At 40.8% G+C, this 23,476-nt stretch overlaps 1 protein-coding gene across 3 annotated transcripts in view; it reads left to right on the forward strand.

Annotated features, from left to right (window-relative positions):
- FAF1 (Fas associated factor 1) overlaps nt 1-23,476 on the forward strand; it is a 307,409-nt gene that overhangs the window by 88,928 nt on the left and 195,005 nt on the right. For all 3 annotated transcript variants that reach the window (XM_030571511.1, XM_030571512.1, XM_030571513.1), the window contains 3 exons: nt 1,244-1,335; nt 2,689-2,777; nt 19,847-19,952. In XM_030571511.1, the coding sequence (XP_030427371.1) occupies nt 1,244-1,335; nt 2,689-2,777; nt 19,847-19,952 (287 nt within the window). The remainder of the gene's footprint in view (nt 1-1,243; nt 1,336-2,688; nt 2,778-19,846; nt 19,953-23,476) is intronic.

Genomic DNA, 23,476 nt, shown 5'->3' on the forward strand with positions numbered 1-23,476 from the left:
ATTTTTGTTGTCAACTACTAGTGTTATATTTTAATTTGACTATTAATAAATGACAGATTGCGCTCGTGACTTAAAATTTCATACCTATTCTTAAACAAAAAAAAAAAGTGTTTGGTTGAACTGCCAAATCTTCATTATGTAAGTGATCCTTCAAATTCATGTTGAAGTCTGAACATTGATGGAGCTGTTACTGTACCTGAATGAACTTGGTGACTAGGAATTTAGTTTATAATGTTGTTAATTCCATCAGAAAATTATTGGCTGATATTTTCAAAGCAGCTCTTAGGGTTCAGCTCATGTGTTTTTCTGTCCTGGGGAAAAAATCGAGATTTTGAAAAATTTCACATCCCAATTTGTGACTCAGCCTCAAATTTTCAGAGACCTGGAGGAAAAAGATCAGTTTGTGTCAATCAAAATGTATTGTTTTGAAATTTTCAAGTGTTTCATTTTGATGTTGATTTAAAAAAATGTTTTATTATAAAATTAGCCTAAATTTGAAAATGAATGTTTGTTTTGAAACAAAAAAATTGAAATTTTCACTTAAAAATGACAAAATGGGATATTTGGGAAAAAAAAGTTTTGAAATTTATTCAAAAGTTTTTGTTTTTGTTTTTTTAAAATGAGAAATTTTTTGAAACTGGCCTTTTCTTGTGAATAGCTTTGGTTTTGATGGATCAGCATTTTAGACTAAAAAACTTTTGGTAAAAAAATTCCCAACCAAACTCTGCTAATGAAAGATGTGTGTCTAAGGTCCTGATCCTGCACCACTGAAGTCAGTGGGAACAGGATAAGTCCTCCGTATCTTTTAGATGTCTTTGAAAATCTTGATAATTTTATATTGAAATCAAAGGACACTGCTGTGAGAGGAGTATGTGTGTATTACAATCCCTTCCCCCCCCCATTTGAAATGGACCTTTTGGACTTTAGCAACATTAAATGAAAATTAGTTTCCCTAAGTGTTTTTTTCCCCATTGTATTTAGTTTTTGTCTAGAAGCCTGGGCTGCTGAAATAATGTTTTTTTTTGTTTGTTTATGTGAAGGTATTGTATGTAGTGGAGAAAGATGCACAAATATTAAATGCTTTTTGAAAATGGATATAATATAACAGCAAAGGGGTTGAATGTTGGACCTTGCCATAATGTTGTTCCGTTGAAGTGAGGCAGGGTCTGATGCTTTGTTTTCCTAAATATAGAAGAATGTGAACATGATTTTGTTGGTATTTTTTTCTTTTCCTTCTCTACAGGAGAGATCAAACACATTTTAGAAAATGAACTTCAGATTCCTGTATCAAAAATGTTGTTAAAAGGCTGGAAGACTGGAGACTTAGATGACAGTGTAAGTTTTTCCTACAGTGTTATCAGTGAAGTGATTTAAATGTTTGAAACCAATAAGTGCTTATAAGTGAGCATAACACAAGGGCTGTTGATTTCTACGTTATTTTGATTCTAGTAACATTATTAAAGAATCAGTTCATTTAAAATGTTGCAAGTGGAATTATGCATTATTTGCCCCAACATACGTTGTCCGGTTGATAGTATTTGCATGTACAGTCTGACATTGGTACCTGTAAAATGCACATTATTAAATTAGCAATAAAGTAAAGAATTCCATCTTCAGGCAAAATTCTTGGTTATACCATTGTTTGTAAATATGTATCAGCAACTTACAGGGGAAAAACTGAACTCCAGAGTTTTAAAAACAAACATTGATTAATCAGGAAATGTTCAGCTAACAACATAAAATGGAAAAAAAAAAATCTAAACAAACAAAATGATTGGACAATTAAGAAATAACAGCATTCAGCTTTCCCAGTCAACTGTAACTCTGTGCCATGCTGAACAGGATATATATATATATATAGTGGATGGCTATTGCATTCATTGTGCCACAAACATGATGTCTGATTATCCTTCAGTTCATCTTCCATTGCCAAGACTGCAACACCAATATTTTAAACCTCCTACATATAAAAACAGGAGTGGCGCCAGGGTTTCTGACGCCCTAGGCGGACGGCCATTTCGCCGCCCCCCGTGGGTCCGGTGGACCTACCACAGTCATGCCGGTGGACGGTCCGCTGGTCTAAAGGCTCCGGTGGACCTGCCGCAGGCATGACTGCGGTAGGTCTGCCGGAGCCTTTAGACCAGCGCACCGTCCACCGAAATGACTGCAGCAGCTCCATTGGAGCCTTTCCAGCAGCGGACCGTCCGCCGGCATGACTGTGGTAGATCCACCGGACCCGCATGCTGCCCCCCCCCCCGGCAAAATAGCACACCCCCCTCCCCAAATTCTGGCGCCCTAGGCCATTGCCTAGCTCGCCTAAATGGTAGCGCTGGCCCTGTATACAAACCAATGATCTACCATATCTAGACTTGCATCCCACCTTAATTTGCACAGTTGGTATGAAAAGAATCAACTTCTGTAAACCAATTGACTTATCTATATAAGTCTGTACGACTGTTCATTTACTGTTCTTCTTAGCCTAAGGGAGCTCCTGTTTTGTCTGCTTGTCTGTATTTTAGAAAGGATTCTCCTACAAATGTAGTAGTTCATTATGGCAGATCAAGAAATTATTTTCAATATGTGTATTTCAACTAATTTTAAAAAATCAAATAATTTTTTTAAAAGGGCAAAAGATAAAAAACCCCATAATCTACAGTTCTTGAACAAATGTTTTCTTTTTTTCTGCAGACTGTTTTAAAAACTCTACACTTACCAAAAAATAACAGTCTTTATGTTCTAACACCTGATCTTCCACCACCTTCTTCAAGTAATTCTGGGTAAGGCTCTTTGTCATACATTTATTAATATGAATTTAGATGGTGCCTTATTTTATTTCTATGGAAAAACTGGGGTAAACTTTCAAAAGAGCATCTGCTAGGTCTCTAGTTGCATGCATGCATGCATGCATGTAAATGTGTCTGCACTCAGTAGGTGCAAACACTTTTTAATATATGAGCAGTGGTGCAAGTAGAATTTATTTCTTACTGGTATGCTGCACATTGGCGACTCATGGAGGGACACCAGCTAAAGGGGGGCACATGACCTCTCCACATGGCCCCCCCACGTGATTCCTCCCCAGGGAGGGAGGACTGAGGGGGCAAGGGCTCTGTCCTCCCGCTATGCTGGATACGGACTTCTGAACCACAGGGCTCTTCGGAACTGCAGCAGTGAAAGGAGCAGAACGTGGGACTACTGGGCAGCCCCATGCAGGCAGCTTCTCTAGCATGGCTATGCCGCCCCCAGCCCCAGCCCTCCTCAGACAGACTCCAGACAGGAGATGCAGCTGCGTGGAACAGATGGGGGTGAGACTGGGGGTGGTACAACCGTGCTGGAAGAGCTGCCGGCGTGGGGCCACCTAGCGGCCCCATGTTTTGTTCCTCTGTCTTTCCAGTATGGTGTACCGGCAATACATTTCTAAATGGTACGGTGTACCATACTGCCCTACTTACACCACTGTGTATAAGTCTTAGGATTTAAACCTCAAAACCCATTTATTGAAAAGAAATTTTGCAAACACAAATTCTCTAACTCTCATCTGTTGTAAAGTCAGACTGTATAAATTGTATACACAGATTTTTGCTACTGCTAAGTGTGGGTAATGTTTGAGTGAATGCAATTTTTGTGCACACAATAGTGGATACTGGCATTCAAGGATTTATCTTGTGATAGCAGTTACTTTAAACATAAATATCTACAAATCATTGCCAGGTCACCAGCAGTTTTGCCATCTTCCTTTCCAAATGGTTAAAATGTTACACTGCTGCCCTCTCCTGTTGAACTTGTGGATATATGAGTGTATGTAGAGGTGCTGTATAATTCTCTTCAATAAAGGAAATTTTAAATTCTCTTCCATGTTACACTTTAGAGTGTTAAATCCTCAAATAAAGACCTACTATGTTAAAATAGCTTAATGAAACATCAGTGGATATTGGAACATTTTGAAAATCAATACATTTATTATTTTCTGAAGAGTGAAATGTAATTCTCACTGCCATAAATGAATATTGGAGAGCCAGGATGAGTGAGGTAATATCGTTATTGGACCAGCTTCTGTTGGTGGGAGAGTCAAGCTTACGCAGAGCAGCACTTCTTCAGTGTACTCTGAGTGTCACAACTAAATACAAGGTGGAACAGATTGTTTATCATAAAGTAGTTATTATTCGTATACTTAGCCAAAAATTGTTTCCAAAATGTAGAACAATACATGTAACTAGTAAAAAAGCTAGGCAACATTATTACGTTGCCACTAGGGGGTGCACAGTAATTGAGTCTAATAGCTATAATTGTAGTCTAACTAAAAATCAAGAAAGTAGACACACCTGAATTGTGAGTTGAGCCATGTGTTGCCACTTGTTTGCAATTTATTCTTATAGTCTTAAGAAATCTAACCTAACCTTGTAACTGGATAGAAGAACTTTGGACTTTCTGCAGGAAAGAGTTGCCAACACTGTCATGTCACTGATGATCATGGTTGAGAATCAATTGGAAAAATAAGTCTTGTAGCTTAACTACTAGTAATGTTTATTCCAATATTATCATAAGGCATTTGCTCACAAAAGTCTGCTTCACAGAGGCAATGAATAATACCCTGGTCTGGATTTTAAAAGTCATAAGGGAGTTAACTACTCAATTTGCATAACATCAGTGGGAGTTGGGTGCTTATTCCCTTTCAATCTCAGCATCTGTGCTGTGTTTTTACACTGGTATATTAGTGGTTGGGGTACTTAAGAGCTGGATTGGGCAATGATTTAAGGCTCCCAAGTAAGCATTTAAACTAATATGGTAACTATGAAGCAGCCTCAGGGTTGGGGAGGAAAGGGGTTAGATGGTAGAGAAGGAATGAAAAATACAGGTTTATACATCATCTTTAAAAATCTAAAGATTAATTTTCCTCCTTTCCTCACCCTTTTATGGATTGATATAGAGATATTCCTGTTTAGTTTGGGGGTTCAGCCATGTATCGTTAGAGGTTGGTCATGCACCACAAAGTCTCATATCAAGAATGTCTATTAGAAAATAGCTTTAGCTCATGTGTCCAGAGCTATATGTTGAAGTCAGTGGGACTCCTCACATGGTTAAAATTAGGTATGAGTTTAATTAATGTGCTGAATCAGAATCTAGAGCCTTAAAAGCTTGGGACTAGGTTACATGAAAAAGTGCCTTTCCTCGTGTTATAGCGCCGTGGCTGTGATAAGTAGAGGCACTCATACAGGAATGTCCTTGCAGTTTTTTCAAAAAATGTGGGGCATGGGGACTGTCAGTAACATACTCTGTGATAGTTTGCGAACTTTTAAAATGCTCTTCACCCCATTGGACCACCAGAGTCAGACTTGTTAACCTTTTGGACATGGCAAAGCTCATCTATTTTAGAAGTGCGGGCATTTGGACAGGCCACACAGTGAGGGGTTAAGGGGTGATATTATTTATATTAGAGTTCGGTTTGTTGGTAGCAATTACAGTTGAAGTGCAAGGCAGTGAACAGTTGTGTAGATACATATAGTTGAAAAATGGTTAAATAGTGGAAAACTTTCAGTCTTGAATTTTTGAAAAATCTTTTACCAATTCTATAAGCTGATGTAAAAAATGGTTGCCTTTCAGTCAGTTTAGAAAATTCAAATCTTTTTGACCAGCTCTGGTTGTAATATTGAAAATTGTTTAATGTTGTAAAGATGCCCAGAGCTTGAGATGGCTGCTCCACTTTAAAATTTTATTTATTGTAATTGAAATAAACAGATTTTAAAGAAATGCTTATATGAGTTCTGAGTCCTCTTTTTTATATTTTTGGATGAAAATAATGTGATATTATATGACCACTTGATTTGAACACTTTTAAAAATAATATTGCATTGCTTAGTAAAATCAAAGATTATTGTGACTACTTTACAGTTTAAACTTGTTGCTCAGTGGGAATTAGTTCTGGGTATTTTAAAAATAAATTTGGAAGCTTTGGAATAGTAAATGATGATTAATTAGTGGCTACTTAAATGTGGATGATTTGAAGTTAGATCGTCTCCCTGAAGTCATAAATTCTAGATGAAAGAGGAAGCTTGCCACAAATTAAAGCATCAATGGAGATCAAAACGCATTTAATTGAGGCAATGTACCAAACCCAGTTACACTATATATTGCCTACTGTTAAGTCAGTGACAATTCAGATTAGTTTGACAGCATCCCTCTTTTAAGAAATACAGGTAACTTCTAGCATTAAAATGGATGTTAAGGAACTTTGCTATGTATTCATGAAATCCATCTGGATAGCTATCTGTCAATATTAGCTACTTATATGGTGACTGTTACCATAGTGTCTGTGCACCTCAAGCTCTTTAATTTATTTATCGTCACAATACGCCTTACAGATGGGGAACTGAGGCACAGAGGTTAAATGACTTGCCCAAGGTCACACAGGAAGTCTGTGGTAGAGCAGTAACTTGAACTGAGGTCTCCTAAGTCTTAGACTAGCATCCTTACCGTTGGACTGTCCTTTCTGTCTGTCTCTTCAAATGCACTCCTGGTTTGTACTAGAGATAAATGATCACAACATATAATATCTTTAGAGTAGGGCTGTCAAGTGAGGACAAAAATTAATTGCAATGTTTAATCAGGTGATTAAAAAAATCAATTGTGATTAATTGCACTATTAACAATGGAATACCATTTAAATATTTTTGGATGTTTTCTACATTTTAAAATATATTGAATTTGTTTAAAACACTGAATACAAAGTGTACAGTGCTCACTTTGTATTTATTTTTTATTATAAGTATTTGCAGTATAAAAAACCCAAAAGAAATAGTATTATTCAGTTCACCTAATACAGGTAGTGTAATGCAATCTCTTTATCATGAAAGTTGAAGTTACAAATGTAGAATTCTGTACAACCCCCCCCCCCCCCGCATTCTAAAATAAAACAATGTCAAATTTTAGAGCCTGCAAGTCCACTCAGTCCCATTTCTTGTTCAGCCAATCACTCAGACAAACAAATTTGTTTACATTTGTAGAAGACAATGCTGCCCACTTCTTGTTTGCAATGTCACCTGAAAGTGAGAACATATTAATGTTTAGCATATCGGGCACATAAATATCTTGCAATGCCAGCTACAAAAGTGCCATGCAAATGTTCTCACTTTCTGGTGACGTAAATAAGAAGAGGGCAGCCTTATCTCCTGTAAATGTAAACAAATTTGTTTGTCTTAGTGACTGGCTGAACAAGAAGTATGACTGCGTGGATTTGTAGGCTCTAAAGGTTTTACATTGTTTTGTTTTTTGAGTGCAGTTATGTAACAAAAAAAAATCTACATTTGTAGATTGCACTTTCACGGCAAAAAGATTGTACTATGGTACTTGTGTGAGGTCAATTGAAAAATACTTTTAAAATCATTTTTACAGTGCAAATATTCGTAATAAAAATAATATGCACTTTGTATTCTGTGCTGTAATTGAAATAAATATATATGAAAATGTAGAAAAACATCCAAAATATTTAATACATTTCAGTTGGTATTCTATTGTTTAACAGTGTGATTAAAACGGCGATGAATCACAATTAATTTTTTTAATTGCGATTAATTTTTTTGTTAATTGCATGAATTAACTGCGATTAATCAACAGCCCTATTTTAGAGTAATGTGGTGTTTCAAAAATCTGAGATTCCAGCCTATGTCATTTGACACACATGTCCTCCTTCAAGGAAGGCATCTGACTATAATTCTATAAGCTCCCACCTTGTTCCTATTCTTGACATCAGGGGTCCTCCCGTCTCCTGTATGGTTTATGCACAGCATCTCCTACAAACATACAGTTTTCATGATCTAATCTAATCTTCAAGGTTGGCTGAGTCATCTGAACACCTCCACTGATCAGGGCTAGTATCTAAACATTACAGCAAAGTGGTTGAACAGTTTATACAACAAAATCTGCCAAGATTTCTATTCTATTCTCCCTAGATTTTTATACCTCGCTCATCACCATCATATCTGAGTGCCTTCCAGTAGTGCATTAAGCAGTATGACTACACATCTGTCATGTGTTTGTTCTCTCATCCTCTCCCCTGAGGGAGAGGCGTGATCAGCAGTGTCTCTTGTTTTGATAGTGTCTTAGTGTACGTGTGGTTTTGTGTACGTATAAAACACACACACACCCCTCGTTTGCTGTGTGCTTATATTGGAGAAGATAAGGTCTAAGAAATGTGCTTTGCTTTTTGGAGTGGAAAGTGGTGAGGTCAAGGGTGGTCCTTAGTTCTTGGGGCAGTTTGCTCCACAGTCTTGAACTGCCATTAGAGACAGTTCCGTCTCCTGCACAGATGAGCTTTATCTTATGTAGAGTGTTCCACTGAGCCAGAGGAGCAGAGTTCTCAACCATGCTTTTTTATCCTAGACCTTTAGATGATCCTTTAGCTATCCTGGGCCCAGGTCATGGAGTGGTTTGAAGAGTTAAATTTGTTTAGTTTAAAGGAGAAGGTTAAGGAATGACTTGATTACAATCTAGAAGTATCTACATGGCGAACAAATATTTAATAATGGGCTCTTCAATCTAGCAGAGGAAGGTATCATATAGTGGATGAAAGTTGAAATTAGACAAATTCAGACTTGAAATAAGACATACATTTTTAACAGAGTAATTAACCATTGGAATGATTGACCAGGGCTTGTGGTGAATTCTCCATCACTGACCATTTTTAAATCCAGAGTGGGTGCTTTTCTAAAATATATGCTCTCTAGAAATTATTATGGCCTGTATTATACAGGAGGTCAGACTAGAGGATCACAATCGTACCTTCTGGGCTTGGAATCTGCATGGACCAAGACTTTGAAGTTGAGTCAAAATTCTGTGGGAAACCAGTTTAGACATTGGAGGACAGGTGTGATATTTTTACAGTAACCAGTGTTGCTGAGAAGTGCTGCTTCATTCTGAACTAGTTGGAGTTACCTAAGTGCTGAAGCCTTCATTCCCAGGTATATAGCTTTGCTGTAATCCAACAAAGAGGTGATGAAAACATGAATAACTGAGGCCAGGTCTTCATCTGCCAGAATGGGATGGAGTTTCCTAACCAAGTGATGATGATAGAAAGTGCTATTATCGGAGAGCTCAGTATCAGCAAGGAATCCAATAGTACTCCTAGACTATAGACTGAATTAATCAGTATATCTGATTATATATGTGTATCTTCATCCAAAGGAGAGAGCTCTGTATCTGCAAGTTCTTCAAAATAATCTCCTCTCCCCACCAGCATCACCTGTGACTTGCTCGGATTCAGGTTCAGCTAGCACTTCGTCATCCAAGCCACACTGGTCCATCTTGGTGGTAGTGGGATGGTTTTATGTGGTGAAGGATATGTAGAATTCTTCGAGTAATTGTTCAGGTCCATTCCACCCAGGTGTATGTGCGCCGCGTGCACGCCAATCAGAAGATTTTTCCCTTAGCAGCATCCGTAGGGAGTGGCACCTTCATGGCATCCAATATAGGGCCCTGCCAACTCTCCACTCCCTCAGTTTCTTTTTGCCACTGGTGACGGCGAGCTGCAACTTCACTTGCTCCTGCAGCAAGTGTTTTAGCAGTGTCTGATAGCATATGGTGTATATGGTTTCTCAGTTAGTTAATAGTTGTTCCTTATGGTTATAGTTAGTTGGTTTTCCCCCCCACTCCCACAAGTTTCCCCTCCTGGGGTATGCCTGGGTCTCCAGAGTTTAAGCTCTGCGAGGCCTGTGGCAAGTTTACGCCAAAGAGTGATCCTCACTCTTCCTGCTTGCGGTGCCTTGGTAAGAGTCAGCAGAAGAAGTGCCATATCTGCAAGGGTTTCCATCCCAGAACCCTCAAAGACGGGGAACAGAGACTAAAACTTCTATTGGTGGAGGCGGCTTTGAGTCCACACTCCAACCCGGGACCCACTGAACTGGCATCGAGCACATCCTCATCGGTGCGCAGTGCTCTGGCACCATCGGTGTGCAAAACGGCCCCGACTAAGGACTCTAAGGCCCCTGGCACTGCCACAGCTTGGGCCATAAGAAGTAGGCCTCAGCATGGCACTGCTCTTCATCCCTGGTGCCGGTAAAGAAGAAGAGGCAGGTGAGAGGTCGATCACCCCTCTTGAAACCTAAGGGGTCTATGGTGTCCAGGAGTGTGTCGGGACAGACCGCCCCCTCCTTGCTTCCGCCCAGGGTCTCATCGACTCCTGCCCCAGCTGGGGTCCAGTTGAGCCTGACCCCTCCTCAGTCCCTGGACCACCAAGGGGACATACAGTTACCATCGACGCCAGAGGTGTTTGAGGTGGCCACAGACCTGATGCGCCTCCCGGTGCCGTCCATCTCATAGAGGAGGGACAAGTTGACAGTGACCGTGCGCCCCCTGTTCCACTCCAGGGACAAGCCAGCCATGAGGGCCCACTGGTCTCCATCACCAGCACCCCTGGCACCTCCTGTGCAGACAGACAGGCTGCACCATTCCCTGGCTTCGCGGCTCCACTCACCGGTGAGCCAGGGTACTGCTCCTCTGTGGCCCTCCGCCTCTGACTTTCTGAGTAGGACTCTTATTGCTCCAGCAGATCACGGAGCAGGACGTCCAGGTTTTGACGGAGTCACCAGCCATATCCAGCACCGTGGCAGCAACAGTGACAGCCGTCTGCTCAGTGGCCCTTTTGGACACCCTGGGCTTACCATCAAAGCCAGAGCCAAGTCCACATTCTGAGGTCCAAGACTGCGTCGGTGTCTTCGGCATCCTTTGTGCCACAGACAGTGCTAGCACTGCCGCCAGCAGCACTGTCGTCCGAGGGAGAAGCACCGCTGGCACAGCCAGCTCCGGCACCGTCTCTCCAGGCAACGGCACCACCCAGCCAACTTCGACCCCACTGGCACCATCAGGCTCGGCACCACTGGATTTGTCGGCCCTGGCACCAGCTGCCGTGCCGAATCCCCCAATAGCACCGGCACCGTAGCTCAAGTACCATGTGCTGAGGGACCCCAGAGGGGCTGAGGATAGCGAACAGGGCCTGCTACCCATCCTCATCCTCGCCTGATGAAGCGGTCGCGAGAACATTGATGGCCCCAGCTCTCGAGGACAGCCATTTTCTCCAGCAGCTATTGAGGCAGGCTGCACAAAGCCGGGGGAAACAGGTTGAGGTGGTGGAGGAGGATTTGGACCCTGTTGTGGACATCCTTGCTCCCTCTGGCCCATCCAGGGTTGCTCTGCCACTGATCAAACCAGTAGTTGACATATCCAGAAATCTGTGGCAGACCTCCTCATCTCTGGCCCTTATGGCCAAGAAAACCGAGAGGTGTTACTTCATACCATCTAAGGGGTTTGAATACCTTTATACCCATCCTCCCCAAGACTCTTTGGTGGTCAATGCGGCCAATCAGAGAGAGCACCAGGGGTTCTAACACTCTACTCCTAAAAATATGGACGCCAAGAAGCTGAACCTATTTGGCCGAAAGGTCTATTTGACCGGGGGCCTGCAGCTCCGCATAGCCAACTAGCAGGCCATTGTAAGTCACTATGGACATAACACCTGCTCGACAATGGCTAAGTTTGCAGAACTCCTGCCTCAGGACTCTTGGGTGGAGTTCTCCGCACTTGTGAAGGAGGGAAATTGGTTTCCCTGGCCTCTCTGCAAGCGGCGGATGCAGCCTCGCGCACGCTGCCCACAGGGGTGGTGGTGAGGCGAGGCTCCTGGCTACAGGTCTCTGGACTGCCCCATGAGGTCCAGCAGACTATACAGGACCCGCTTCGAGGGATTCTCCCTTTTTTCTGAAAAAACAGATGAGGCATTTTATGTCTCAGCCTGCCCCTCAGCCTTACCAGCCGCAGAGCCGCCAGGACACACTGCGTAGATGAATCAGGAGTCATAGGAGAAGGCAACATCCCTTCTCTGGGCAAAACTCTGGCCAGGCCTAGACCACCCTTTTGAAGGTGCGGTTGAGGATGGCTCACCAGTGCAGACTCTGGATCCTTCCCCTCTTACCTTCTCATCCCGTCTGTCCCCTTTCTACCATGCCTGGTCCCGAATTACTTCAGACCCTTGGGTGCTCTGCACGGTAGAGAGGGGATATTCCAACCAGTTCTGTGGCCCCCTCACCCCTTCAACTCCCTTCCCTGTCCCCATTCAGGGACCCCTCTCACGAGCAACTTCTAATTCAAGAAGTGCAGTCCCTCCTCTCGGTGGGGGCAGTGGAGGAGATTCCGGAGGAGCTAAGGGGCAAGGGCTTCTACTCCTGGTATTTCCTAATACTGAAGGCCAAGGGGGGCCTCAGACCCATCTTGGACCTGTGGCAGCTCAACAAGTTTGTAAAGAAATTCAAGTTCTGCATGGTCTCGCTAACCTCTATTATCCCCTCACTGGATCCAGGAGACTGGTACGCCACCCTCGACTTGTAGGATGCGTATTTTCACATTGCAATAGTCCCACATCACAGAAACTAAGTGGTGAGCAGTGGCCACTATCAGTTTGCCATCCTCCTGTTCGGACTGTCGACAGCTCCCCGAGTATTCACAAAATGCATGGCAGTTATCGCAGCATTCCTGCACAAGCGCCAGATACAGGTTTTTCCTTACCTCGACGACTGGCTGATCAAGGGCCACTCAAGAGCCCAAGTGGAGGGTTAGGTCGAAGTCATAAGAAGGACCTTCCTCGAATTAGGTCTTCTCCTAAACAAGGCCAAATCTACTCTGTCCCCAGTGCAGAGGATAGAGTTTATAGACACAGTCCTAAACTCGACTCAAGCCAGGGTGTACCTCCCAGAAGCCAGGTTTCGCTCACTTTGGGACATGATATGGAGTCTCAGACAGTTCCCTGTGATCACAGCAAGGAACTGCCTAAAGCTGCTGGGACACATGACTGCATGCACCTACATGATACAGCACACCAGACTCAGACTGCGCCCACTCCAGTCTTGGCTGGCATTGGTGTATCGGCCAGCCCGAGATGCTCTGGATGGCATTATAACCCTGCCTGATGTTGGACTCCCTCCTATGGTAACTCGACCCGCGAGTGGTTTGTGCAGGAGTGCCCTTTGCCAGCCCTCAGCCCTCTCTCTCATTGGTGACAGACACCTCGGATCTGGGCTCGGGAGCTCATGTAGGGGACCTCAGAACTCAAGGCCTTTGGTCTCAGGCAGACCTTGCTCTGCACATCAGTGTCAGAGAACTGAGAGCGTACAACACCTTGGTGATGTTCTATATCAACAAACATACTGTATGAGGGCGAGCAATGGTCGAACGTGTTTTAGGTGAAGGAAGTAGTCAAGTGGATTTTGAAAGCACGGCATGCTAGTCGTACCACTCAGCAACGGTCCTGTTTAGGGAAACCTATGGACTGGAGATGCTGCTGCATGTTTTGTCAAAAAGTGTGCCTCAAACAGAGACTCATTTCTGTAACTTCATTGAAGATGTGTGAACAGATAATGAAAGCAGCGGTATTTTACCACATTATGTATTTGCATTAGTTATGACGGAATCCTAAAAGTGAACATAGCTCAACAGAGAGAACCCTACTAACTATAGATGGTGAGAATGGTATTATTGTTCTCTCATCCTGATTCCCAGGAAGTTTGTTCACTGTGCAGCCCACAATATTGACATAAGTGATGCTTCTCATCATTCTGTGCAACACACATTCTGTGCAACACAAGTCACTGGTTAGCAAAGAGGATCTGCTTCTGGTGTGATGTTGAATGGTCTAAGCCATCAAACAACATCCACTCAATGTTCCTAAATAAAATTGACACAGACATACTAGCCAGTGTAAGAAATAGTAAAACTGAACCAATATTCAAGGACCCTATTTGAAAACAGTGATTCTCTGATTCTGAAGAAAACTGCAAAGCTGCTGTACAGGCAATTGCGTCTGATATGGCCTTTATAATTAAACGTCAAAATGAGAACCCAGAATGTGAATGGGCACATTTCACCCAATTGCACATGACACCAGAATGAGCAATAACTACCATTGGATACTTGCCAATCCATTCAAGCCCTTGCCCATGAGTTAGGCTCCCTCCATACTGTTGTACAGAGATGCATACCTGTTTGAGCAACAGTACGAGGTTTTAACTGTTGATGAAGTTGTGAGCTATAAACTGATGGAACTACAGTGGGTCACTCCAGAGTACAGAGCTGGCTTATTCCACAATTAGGAGGGCTCCATATCTCAGTGAACTTTCAAAAACTTATAGGCCATCCCACGCAGTCTTCAGGACTAGCAAATGCTTGGATGGAACACAGTAAAACAAACTATGAATGTCAAGTCATGTGCCAGGGCAATGTGGGGCTCACAGACTGACATTTTGAGCACTGTGGTACGTGATTTGTCCACAACTCTTGGAATTTATAGCCGCGCATAATCAAGAGCTCAAAGAGGATTTTGGCAAAACCGATCAATCACATTCTTTTATGGTGAGCTCATGTCAATTAGTACTTCACAAAGATTTCAAATTTTCATCTCCACATTTTTTACCTTAAAAGGTGAAAGTACTGTGAACTTCAGGTTTTGGTGACAGTACATGGAAATGGTGACTCTATTATTCATGTTCAACTGTGCCCAGAGAGAGGGAAATTGGTAGCTGCATCTCTTCACCTTCAAATGCATGTTGCCATTCTTCCTGAGATATGACCACACAAGCTATGCAAGGTAAGGTGCTATCTACATCAAAGAAATGCATCAGCTGCCGGCTGAAGTGCTCAAGGAGTTTCAGCAGGCTAACTTTGTTGTCAAGAGATCATGTCAGAAATTCAACCAAGTAGACCCTGATCACAGCCAAGAGTGGCTTTATGGCATAGGAAAGAAAAAGGTGGAATTGTAGACATCACCAAGACTGACTCAGCCCTCAGCAGATAGGCCTTGTCTTACAATCTGAGAGCCCGTATCTCAGCAGATACTAGAGCCATGTTCCATATTGGCTTGGGTGACCAGCTTATTCACAATGAGTCAAGAAAGGCAAGCAAGCAACAATAATGAAAATGAGGATGCACTCATACAAACACTTCAAAGATTTAAGGTTTTTCTCTGGGGAGGAACCACCCACTTCACTGCAAGATATTACAACAAAAGATCTGGCTACTGAAGCCATATAAGACACCCTCTTGAATGCAAAGATCCTAGGACAAGTGCAACTGGACAGCTTCATGGAGAAACTGCCTGTGAAGCTGGTAGGATTGTGAATTTGTGGATTTAGAAACCCGATTTAATGCCTGTCCCTTTGGCATTTGCACAGACAGATGGCAGTCTAAGAATAGTCACAAAAGCAATACTGGGTGATGTACTGACAGCTGGTGTCCCTGCCCACCAACAGTTATCGCTGTTGAGAGAAGTTACCTTGTGATAGATGCACAAGCTTTGGTGCAAGACTGGAGCCGTGTGGAGCCAAAACATTTGAAGACCTTGCAGACATATTTGTAAAAACATCACATAGGACTGGAACGCATTTCCACAGAATAGATGTTGTGTTTGACAGCTACTGCAAGATATCTATTAAGAGTGATACCAGACAAAAATGCTCAGTAGGTATAAGACACATTTAAAGAGTGCTGGAAGGCAGATATGTACCTCTTACAAGTAACAGGATGAATTTCATTCTGCTTCCAGAAAAGATAATAAGGAGGGTCTTGCAATATTTTAATCTGAACAACTAATACAAACACCTGCTGCCCAAATCCAGTACTACTTCCTCCAAATACAATGGGTTGGAAGCAAGAGGTCAGAGGTCTGGTGCCACAGCTCATGTCATTTCTACCAATAGCAGAAAACGGCATGGAGGCAATATTCTGTGCTTCACAACAGGGCACAGGGTGCTACAGGAGAGAATTATTTATTTGTACAGGAACATGCAAACGTGGAGAACTGGAATGTGGTTGCGTCAATATATCTGACACTTAGGGCAAGTCTACAAAACAGTGCTACATTGGCACAGCTGCACCAATGCAGCTACACCTCTGTAGCACGTCTGGTGAAGACACGCTATGCCAGCGGAAGCGTGCTCTCCCAGCTGCATGATTACTCCAGTCAGCGAGAAACAGAAGTTATATTGGCAGGAGAGTGTCTCCTGCTGACGTAGCACCGGTGTGGAGAGTGCAAAACTTGCGTCGCTGGGGTACGTGTGTCTTTTTCACACCCCCATGTGATGTAAGTTACATCAAGTTAAGCCATAGTGTAGACCTGCCCTTAGTGCTTAAGGACAGTATTGATAATTAGATGTGTCATATAAGAAGTGACCTAATAAGATGTTGTCTTGCACTGAATACCAAAGTTTCTTGAAATAGTACAACACTAACGTGCACTTAACTTGTATGCAGTAAATATTTAGTTAATGTTTAGTATAGAAAATATTTTTTAAATTTCTGATAGTTTAATCACAGTATATACTTTTGTTTCAAGGTACTAATGCTCAAGTTATAAGAGCCCTGTAAACATGCTCTGTCATGGTTGCATAATGCATTAAAATATTTGTAATACCTCTTACAAGTAAGAAACTGACATATAATAGCTTTAGAAAAAGGTTGTTCATATTATTTGATCACTTTTGTTACATTCTACTGCTAATAAAGATCCAACTGAAGTATGTTAATCCTAAAATGAAAGAAAATAAAGTTTTACACTTCAGCAATTTCTGTGTGTTGCTTTGTTCGCTCTTTAGAGATCTTAATACACAACATACAGCTTGGTAACAACCATATTTGGATTCAGCACACCCTAATTATCTTTAAAAAACATAGTTATCAATGTGTAACAAAAAAAAATACCTCTTATAGTTAATTTTTCTGAAAACCTGCCTAGTTTTATTTGACGTATTAAGGTAACTTTAAAAAAAATGAAATCTTTATATACAAATATAGCTAATTAATTAAATCTACATGTCCTGTTTTGGTTGGTGTAGACTACCACATTCAGCCATCCAAAACCTGTAGAAAAAATAAAAAGGGAGGAAGTTGGAGGATGTTTGTCTTTTAATTCGCCAGGGAGTAAATTCCCTGCCACCTGTTTTGCCAGATCTGGGGTTTTTCGTATGTGTGTTCTCTTACCCTGGCCCTCCTTCCTCTGCTCCCTAAAATGCTGCATCCCAACTGGCCAAAGTGCACAAAGGAGGCAATGGCAAACACGATGGAAGGGGTTTCACAAGACTTCATGTGGCCCAAAGCATCCTGTCCTCCTTCCCTTCCCCCACAAATTCACTGCTAGGCCATCTCTGTGGACTCCCTTCTCCCCTTCCCCGCCCCCCAGCTGAATTTTGCAGGTTGCCCCCCTGGTGAACAGAAGTCTGGCGTTTTATAGCAAAGTGTTCTGTGAACTGCTTAAAGGTTTGTAATGTTTCATTTTTAACTTACTGGACCACAACAGATAAAAGCTGCTTGCCCATATGGATTTTAAAAAAAATTTTGGTTTCTTTAAGAGATTGTTGTAAAATGCTGTATTTTCTCTAGTACAGATTCTAATTTATCTGAGCAATTTAATCACATGTGTAGATAGGAATAAAAAGTACCTACAGAGTAATAGGCCAATTCTTCAACTGCAATTTTAAGATTGTTACAGAGCGGTGGTGATTGTGACATGGTGTCTTGGTGTATGTTAACAACTGTAGCAGAGTGTTAATTAAGAATGATGTAATCTGCAACTGCAATTATTAGTATTGTCTGTTTTAGCTGGATAGGCGCTAGAGCTTGCTTTAGTTACTTTAAGAGCTTCAATAATAATGGTAAGATTAACGTTTTATTTTCACATCTGCTCATGAGACAGTTTTAAAATCCTGACGTTTAAAATGCAATAGAATGTAAACATAAGGGCTTCTGCTCATTTACATGTTAGCCAGATTTTCTAACTGATTGCTGCTTGAATCTAATCTGCCATCTCCTGCTGCATTAGCTACAACAAACATTAAATTTACATACTGATTTCTTATTTTGTGTTAATGTAAATAATCTGTAATTACAGTAAATTTGGATTTCTGTTGACATGAGCGTGTATAAATCTGAAAATGTAAAATGGAAATGTTAATTACCATGTGTCATATCTATCCATCTAAAACTCTGAGATTTTTTTGTGGAAAATCCTTATATCTTAAAAAGATCTTGCCTAATGGGAAACTTGCCCCAGGCCCTGGGTCTCATGGGGGCCCCCACAAGAATATAGTATTCTATAGTATTGCAACTTTTTTTTTATGGAAGGGGCCCCTGAAATTTGCCCCAGGGCTTTGCCCCAGGCCCCCTCATCCTCTGGGCAGCCCTGGGGAAGGGATTGCTTTGGGCTGCATATTGCCTTTAAATTTCTTCCATGGCTTATTTGAGACTGTCAGGTCGATTACATATATTTATGATACGTGTGGCTTGCAAGGAATCTCACTGACGTTCTCGGTGAGTCCAGGATAATGTTCCCATGAGCCTGGACAACTGAGTCCGTCTCACAACACAGGCCAGTTTGATGGCCTGGAATATTGTAGTCAGTAGAACTACTTGCATGTGTAAAGTTAACTTGAATGAATAGATTTATGAGATTTGGCTCCTATCCCTGTAGCTAAATTGGTGGGTGAGTAGTATTAGAACATTGTATCAAGAATTATTAGTTTCAAAAACATATATATCTGTATTTAATCTCTCGGCATGCTGGAAGAACGGAAATGATTGATACTTCTCAAGAGAGGATTTTAGAGGCAGCCTCTTTTTTTTTTGTTTTTTTTGGAAAGGAAAAAATAAAATGGCAAAACATGAAGGTCTAATGGCATAGAACAGTCTCAAAAGCAAAAGAAAAAAAAGCAGACTCTAATATGGAAGTTGTTTTACTTTCCATTCTGTTCCAAATCTCCTGTGATTATCACTTGTTATGGCAGTACAAAAGCATTAGTAAGTTTTTTTTATTCTTACTATTTAGGCTGTGTCAGTCAGTTGTTTTCTAATTCAATCACTTATTATCAGGAGGACAAAATTAAAAAAGCAAATAAACACAGCTTCATTCCAGAGCTCTTAGAAGCGGTCAAACCAGCGTAATATTGCACTGGGATCTAATAAACTCTCTGCTGTGATGTTTTCTGTATTGGTTTCACTCAAATTTTCTTCTGTTTTTAAAAGAATTATTGATTCCCACATTGTTCCCCATTTTAAGTAAAGCGGTTATTTTTCAAATCCATAGAAACTTCAGAGAGTACAAAAGCACTTTAAATACATCCACTTTATGTGATAACATGGTTAATAATTATTGTGTGGTGGTTTTATTTAGTCCACATATCAGTGAAGTGGGTTGTGTTTTTTTTTTTGCTTAAGAATTTGGAGGTATTTTATGGTACATTTAAAAAGTTTGGTAGGGCACATTGTTAGTACTGATTAGATGATATGCCAAGTATTTGTTTTAATGCTTGGTGCTTTACACTAAGAAATCTCACACTAGCTATTTTTTCCTGTCTGATCGTTGTGTATTCATTCAAATTTTGCCTGATTTACACTACAGGCAGCCCTACTGAAGAGCAAAATTTGTCTTGGTATACTTAAAATCAGTGGTGAATGCAGATTGTAGTTTGATGTCTTGGCTAGATATAGTTATGTATACATGCCAGCCCAATATTAATTCAAAAATATATGTGCTAAATATACTGTTTGTGGTAATAGCATATGACTCTCAATTTTGAAAATTCCTCAGAGTAGAACATAGCCTTTGAGGTTGCAAACGCCTTAGTAGAGAAGGAGTTAACAGGTTAGCTCCCTTTGGTCATTCTCAGTATGCTTTCTTGCCTTTAGGAGCAAAAAGACAGATGATAACATTGTGCCTAGACTTGTCTATGTGGAGTTTAGGGTACTCCTGGGGTTTTTGCAACTAACTGTAAAGCAAGCTAGAACATGCACATCCCTGATTTTCTTGTTTTTCTTCCAACCATTTCAGTGCCCTGCAGGAGTCATTAAATCAAAACTTCATGCTGATCATCACCCATCGAGAAGTCCAGCGGGAGTACAACCTCAACTTCTCAGGAAGCAGTACCATTCAGGAGGTGAGTTCTGTCTCACAGCTGAAGAATAAATGTAGCTCATTATAGCTAATGTCAACTGTGTTAAAGAGGGCTTATATGTTCTGGTTGGAAACTTCTTTGTTTGATTATTCATTTTTTAGTTTTAATTAACTTGATCCTCAAAGATTTCTGTAGATAAACTAACTAGACCTAGAAAGGTTTTAAGAAATGTATTCTTTTTCAAAATACTTAAAAGAAATAGATTTTCTAACACAGTTTACACTTTAATAGAAAAATAGATGAATAATGTTTATTATGAAAGCAATTATTGAAGAGTGAGGAGGAAAGCTAGTTATAGTCCAGATATACTTTATTTTTAATCCAGTGACGCTTGCTGTCTTGCTTTCCTTTTAACTTGCTCTCTCCCAGTCACCCACCCATACCCATTTTTTTAAAGCACCTTTGGCACAACTGGCTGTTGTTCTGTTTCCTTCACTCTGTCTAGGTTGGGAGCGAAGTGGGTTTTTTTTGTAGAACTGATGTCCTGTTGTTCCAAAGAATGGCCAGCAAGGGGTGGTGTTGCAAAGAACAGTGCTGGAATTATGTCCCCTAGAAACAAAGGTAGTCTCTGTTATGCATCTTGCCCTTCCAGTTTTAGAACTGGAAACCCTTGTCTGGTTTCTTAATTCTCTTCTACAGCAAAACATTATTGCCATCTACGTCACTTCACGTGACATCCAGTGCACAGCCCATTTGTAAGAATCTGGCAAGTGTATTCTAGGAACATGTATGAATCCTTAATATTTCCTGGTGGGAATTCTGAATATGGAAATATTTGATTTCCAATTTAAATATGTTTTTCTTTGTTTTGACTTTTTTCCATTCAAGTTTGTAAGATTTAATACATTTTCTTATAAATTCCTACCCTAGAGAGCATAATTTAAGTTCTGTAATATTACAGGAGCAGTAACCCATATCCCTACGGTAAAGGGGCCTTCATCAGTTCCATCATTATTAATACTATTTTTCATAACATCTCTAGTTGGGTCATTTTAAATTCCCTTGTCTGGAACATAACATACAAATGTCATCCCTCTCATGCACATTTTTTTTTCCCTTTGAAAATGGATTTTTAATATAATTAGCTACTTTTAAATATAACCACACGAACGCACTGCTGCAACACAACTTCTTGGGGGGATGAACTTTTGGACTTCTTATAAATAAAAACTGCTTAATTTGAAGACTGCTGGGAATTTATGATTCTGGATTTGTGCTTTTTTATTTTAATTTTTTAATGAAATTAACTGCTTTTTAGGTGTTGGCAATCACATATATATTAGCTGTTTCTTGTGTTGTTTTTGTCTGTCTGTACAAAATGTAAACACGTTATAATTTCTTCAGTGGCTTTTATTGAGCCTGAAGGAGGAGCCAGAGACCTGATATAGTGACTGAGATATTGGATATTTTTATGTTCACTGAAGTTGTTTTGTCTATTGATAATGACAGGATTATTTCTAACTTGTTATATAAAAGCAATTCCATTTAAAAAAGAATGTTATAATTCAGGAGTCTCATATAAACCACCACAAGTGTCTTTGTCTCATGCTACGCCACTGTACTTAGGTAACGCTTCATATGTGATGCATAAAACAGGGCTGCCTGGGGGGGGGCAATTTGCCCCAGGCCTGGGGCCCCCATGAGAGTTTTTTGGGGGCCCTGGAGCAGGGTCCTTCACTTGCTCCGGGGGCCTCGGAAAACTCTTGCGGGGCCCGGGCCGCCGGAGATTCTTCCACTCTGGGTCATCATCAGCAATTCAGCGGCGGGGGGGGGGGAGTGTCCTTCTGCCTCGGGACCCACTGCCGAAGTGCCCTGAAGACCCACGGTGGGGGATCCTTCTGGCACTTCGACGGCGGATCCCAGGACGGGTCTTCGGTGGCAATTTGGCAGCGGGGGTCCTTCTGCCCCAGGACTCGCTGCCAAAGTGCCGGGTCTTCGGCGACAATTTGGCAGCGGGGGACCCCCACCGCCAAAGACCCCAGATCCCCATAATCCTTTGGGTGGCCCTGGCATAAAATTATCCATGCAATTCCTGAGAAAACCAAATGCATTAAAGTCAAAGTGAAAAATATAACTCTAGATCTTCTTACTTTACGAAGCCTGCAGAAGAGTCTACAATTGGATCTTAATGGGTGGTCACTTCAAATTTGCACAGAGCCCCATTGCAGTCAGTAGGGATTTGTATGCATGGAAAGGTCTGCTCACATTGATCAAATTGCAGAATCAGAGGCTTGTTTTGGGTGCTAACTCTCTAATTATTATTAATTATTTTTATACTTTTAGCATATAATAAGAATTGTAGCAAGCAGTTGATGAACTTAGTTGCTTTGTGTAGTAATTTTTTTTTTCTTTTTTATGAGGGCTCAGTGATATATTTTTTCCTTCTCTCAAGACTGTTGGAGGATTTCTTTTCCACTTTTTTTCTCATTCACACACAAACAAATTAATAGTTTACTTACTTTTTGGTATATTTTTGTTGGAGCTGAAATGCTTTACGCAAGTTGCGATTGTCTACCACAAGAGGGCAGGAAGGACTATTCAATTATTATCTAAAAATGCCATTCAGTGTTTTCAAATTAGGTTCTTGTATATTAGCAAAAAGGAGTATAATGGCCAAGTTATTGTTTGATTTACAGATAATTGGCATATTGCAGGAAGGAGACTTAATTTCACCCTTTTAAATTGAACAGGGAGATTTAAAAAGACATAAAATATTCATTAATGTTCAGTGATTATAAAGCAGTGGCATATATTTATTTTACCTTTATTACTGTTTCGATGGGAAAATACTGCAAATATTTCAGAAATCGAGTTGGCCATACTGACAAGCTGAAATGTTTAAGCAGTGTTAATGCAATCTACTCACATCTGATATCCTATGCAGAAAGATTCAAAATGACTGCATCAATTATTGAAAGAAATATTTAAAATTCTATAAATGTTCCATTGCTTGCCACAGTTGTATGCAACTGTCTCTCCAGGGCCAGTTTGGATTGTTAAATATATTTTAATGCTGCAGTGACTTGATAGCAGTAAATATTTTTTCCAGGCTATTTTTCACATAACATTTTAAAACCATGTCATGAATATTTTTGCAAGGAGTTAGGGTAAATCTGTTGGGTTAACTGCCAAGCTTTAGTATATACTCTAGTTTCAACTCTGTGCTAATTCCTTTTAGAATGTATGTTACAAAGTACCTAAAAATTGAAGAAATGATTATTTCATGAAGTCTTCCTATTTCACATATATCTTGTCCACCTAGAAACAGTTGGGCAGATAAGTTTGCCATAGAGATAGACTTGAGTCACAAAGTTTGGATCTGGATCCATACTCACTCCCTTATATACCTTCAAAAATATCTGGGTGTTTTGGATTTCAGGGGCTGGTTTGAGTTCATTTGTAAGTTTGGGTTTTTTTCCGCACATCTCCAGCCACTTAGACTGTAAGATTTAATTAGGAATTAATAGTGCTAAAACTGAATATCAGCTATATTTGATGTGGGATCA

The sequence above is a fragment of the Gopherus evgoodei genome, chromosome 8, assembly GCF_007399415.2.
Source record: "Gopherus evgoodei ecotype Sinaloan lineage chromosome 8, rGopEvg1_v1.p, whole genome shotgun sequence".
NCBI classification, from domain to species: domain Eukaryota; kingdom Metazoa; phylum Chordata; order Testudines; family Testudinidae; genus Gopherus; species Gopherus evgoodei.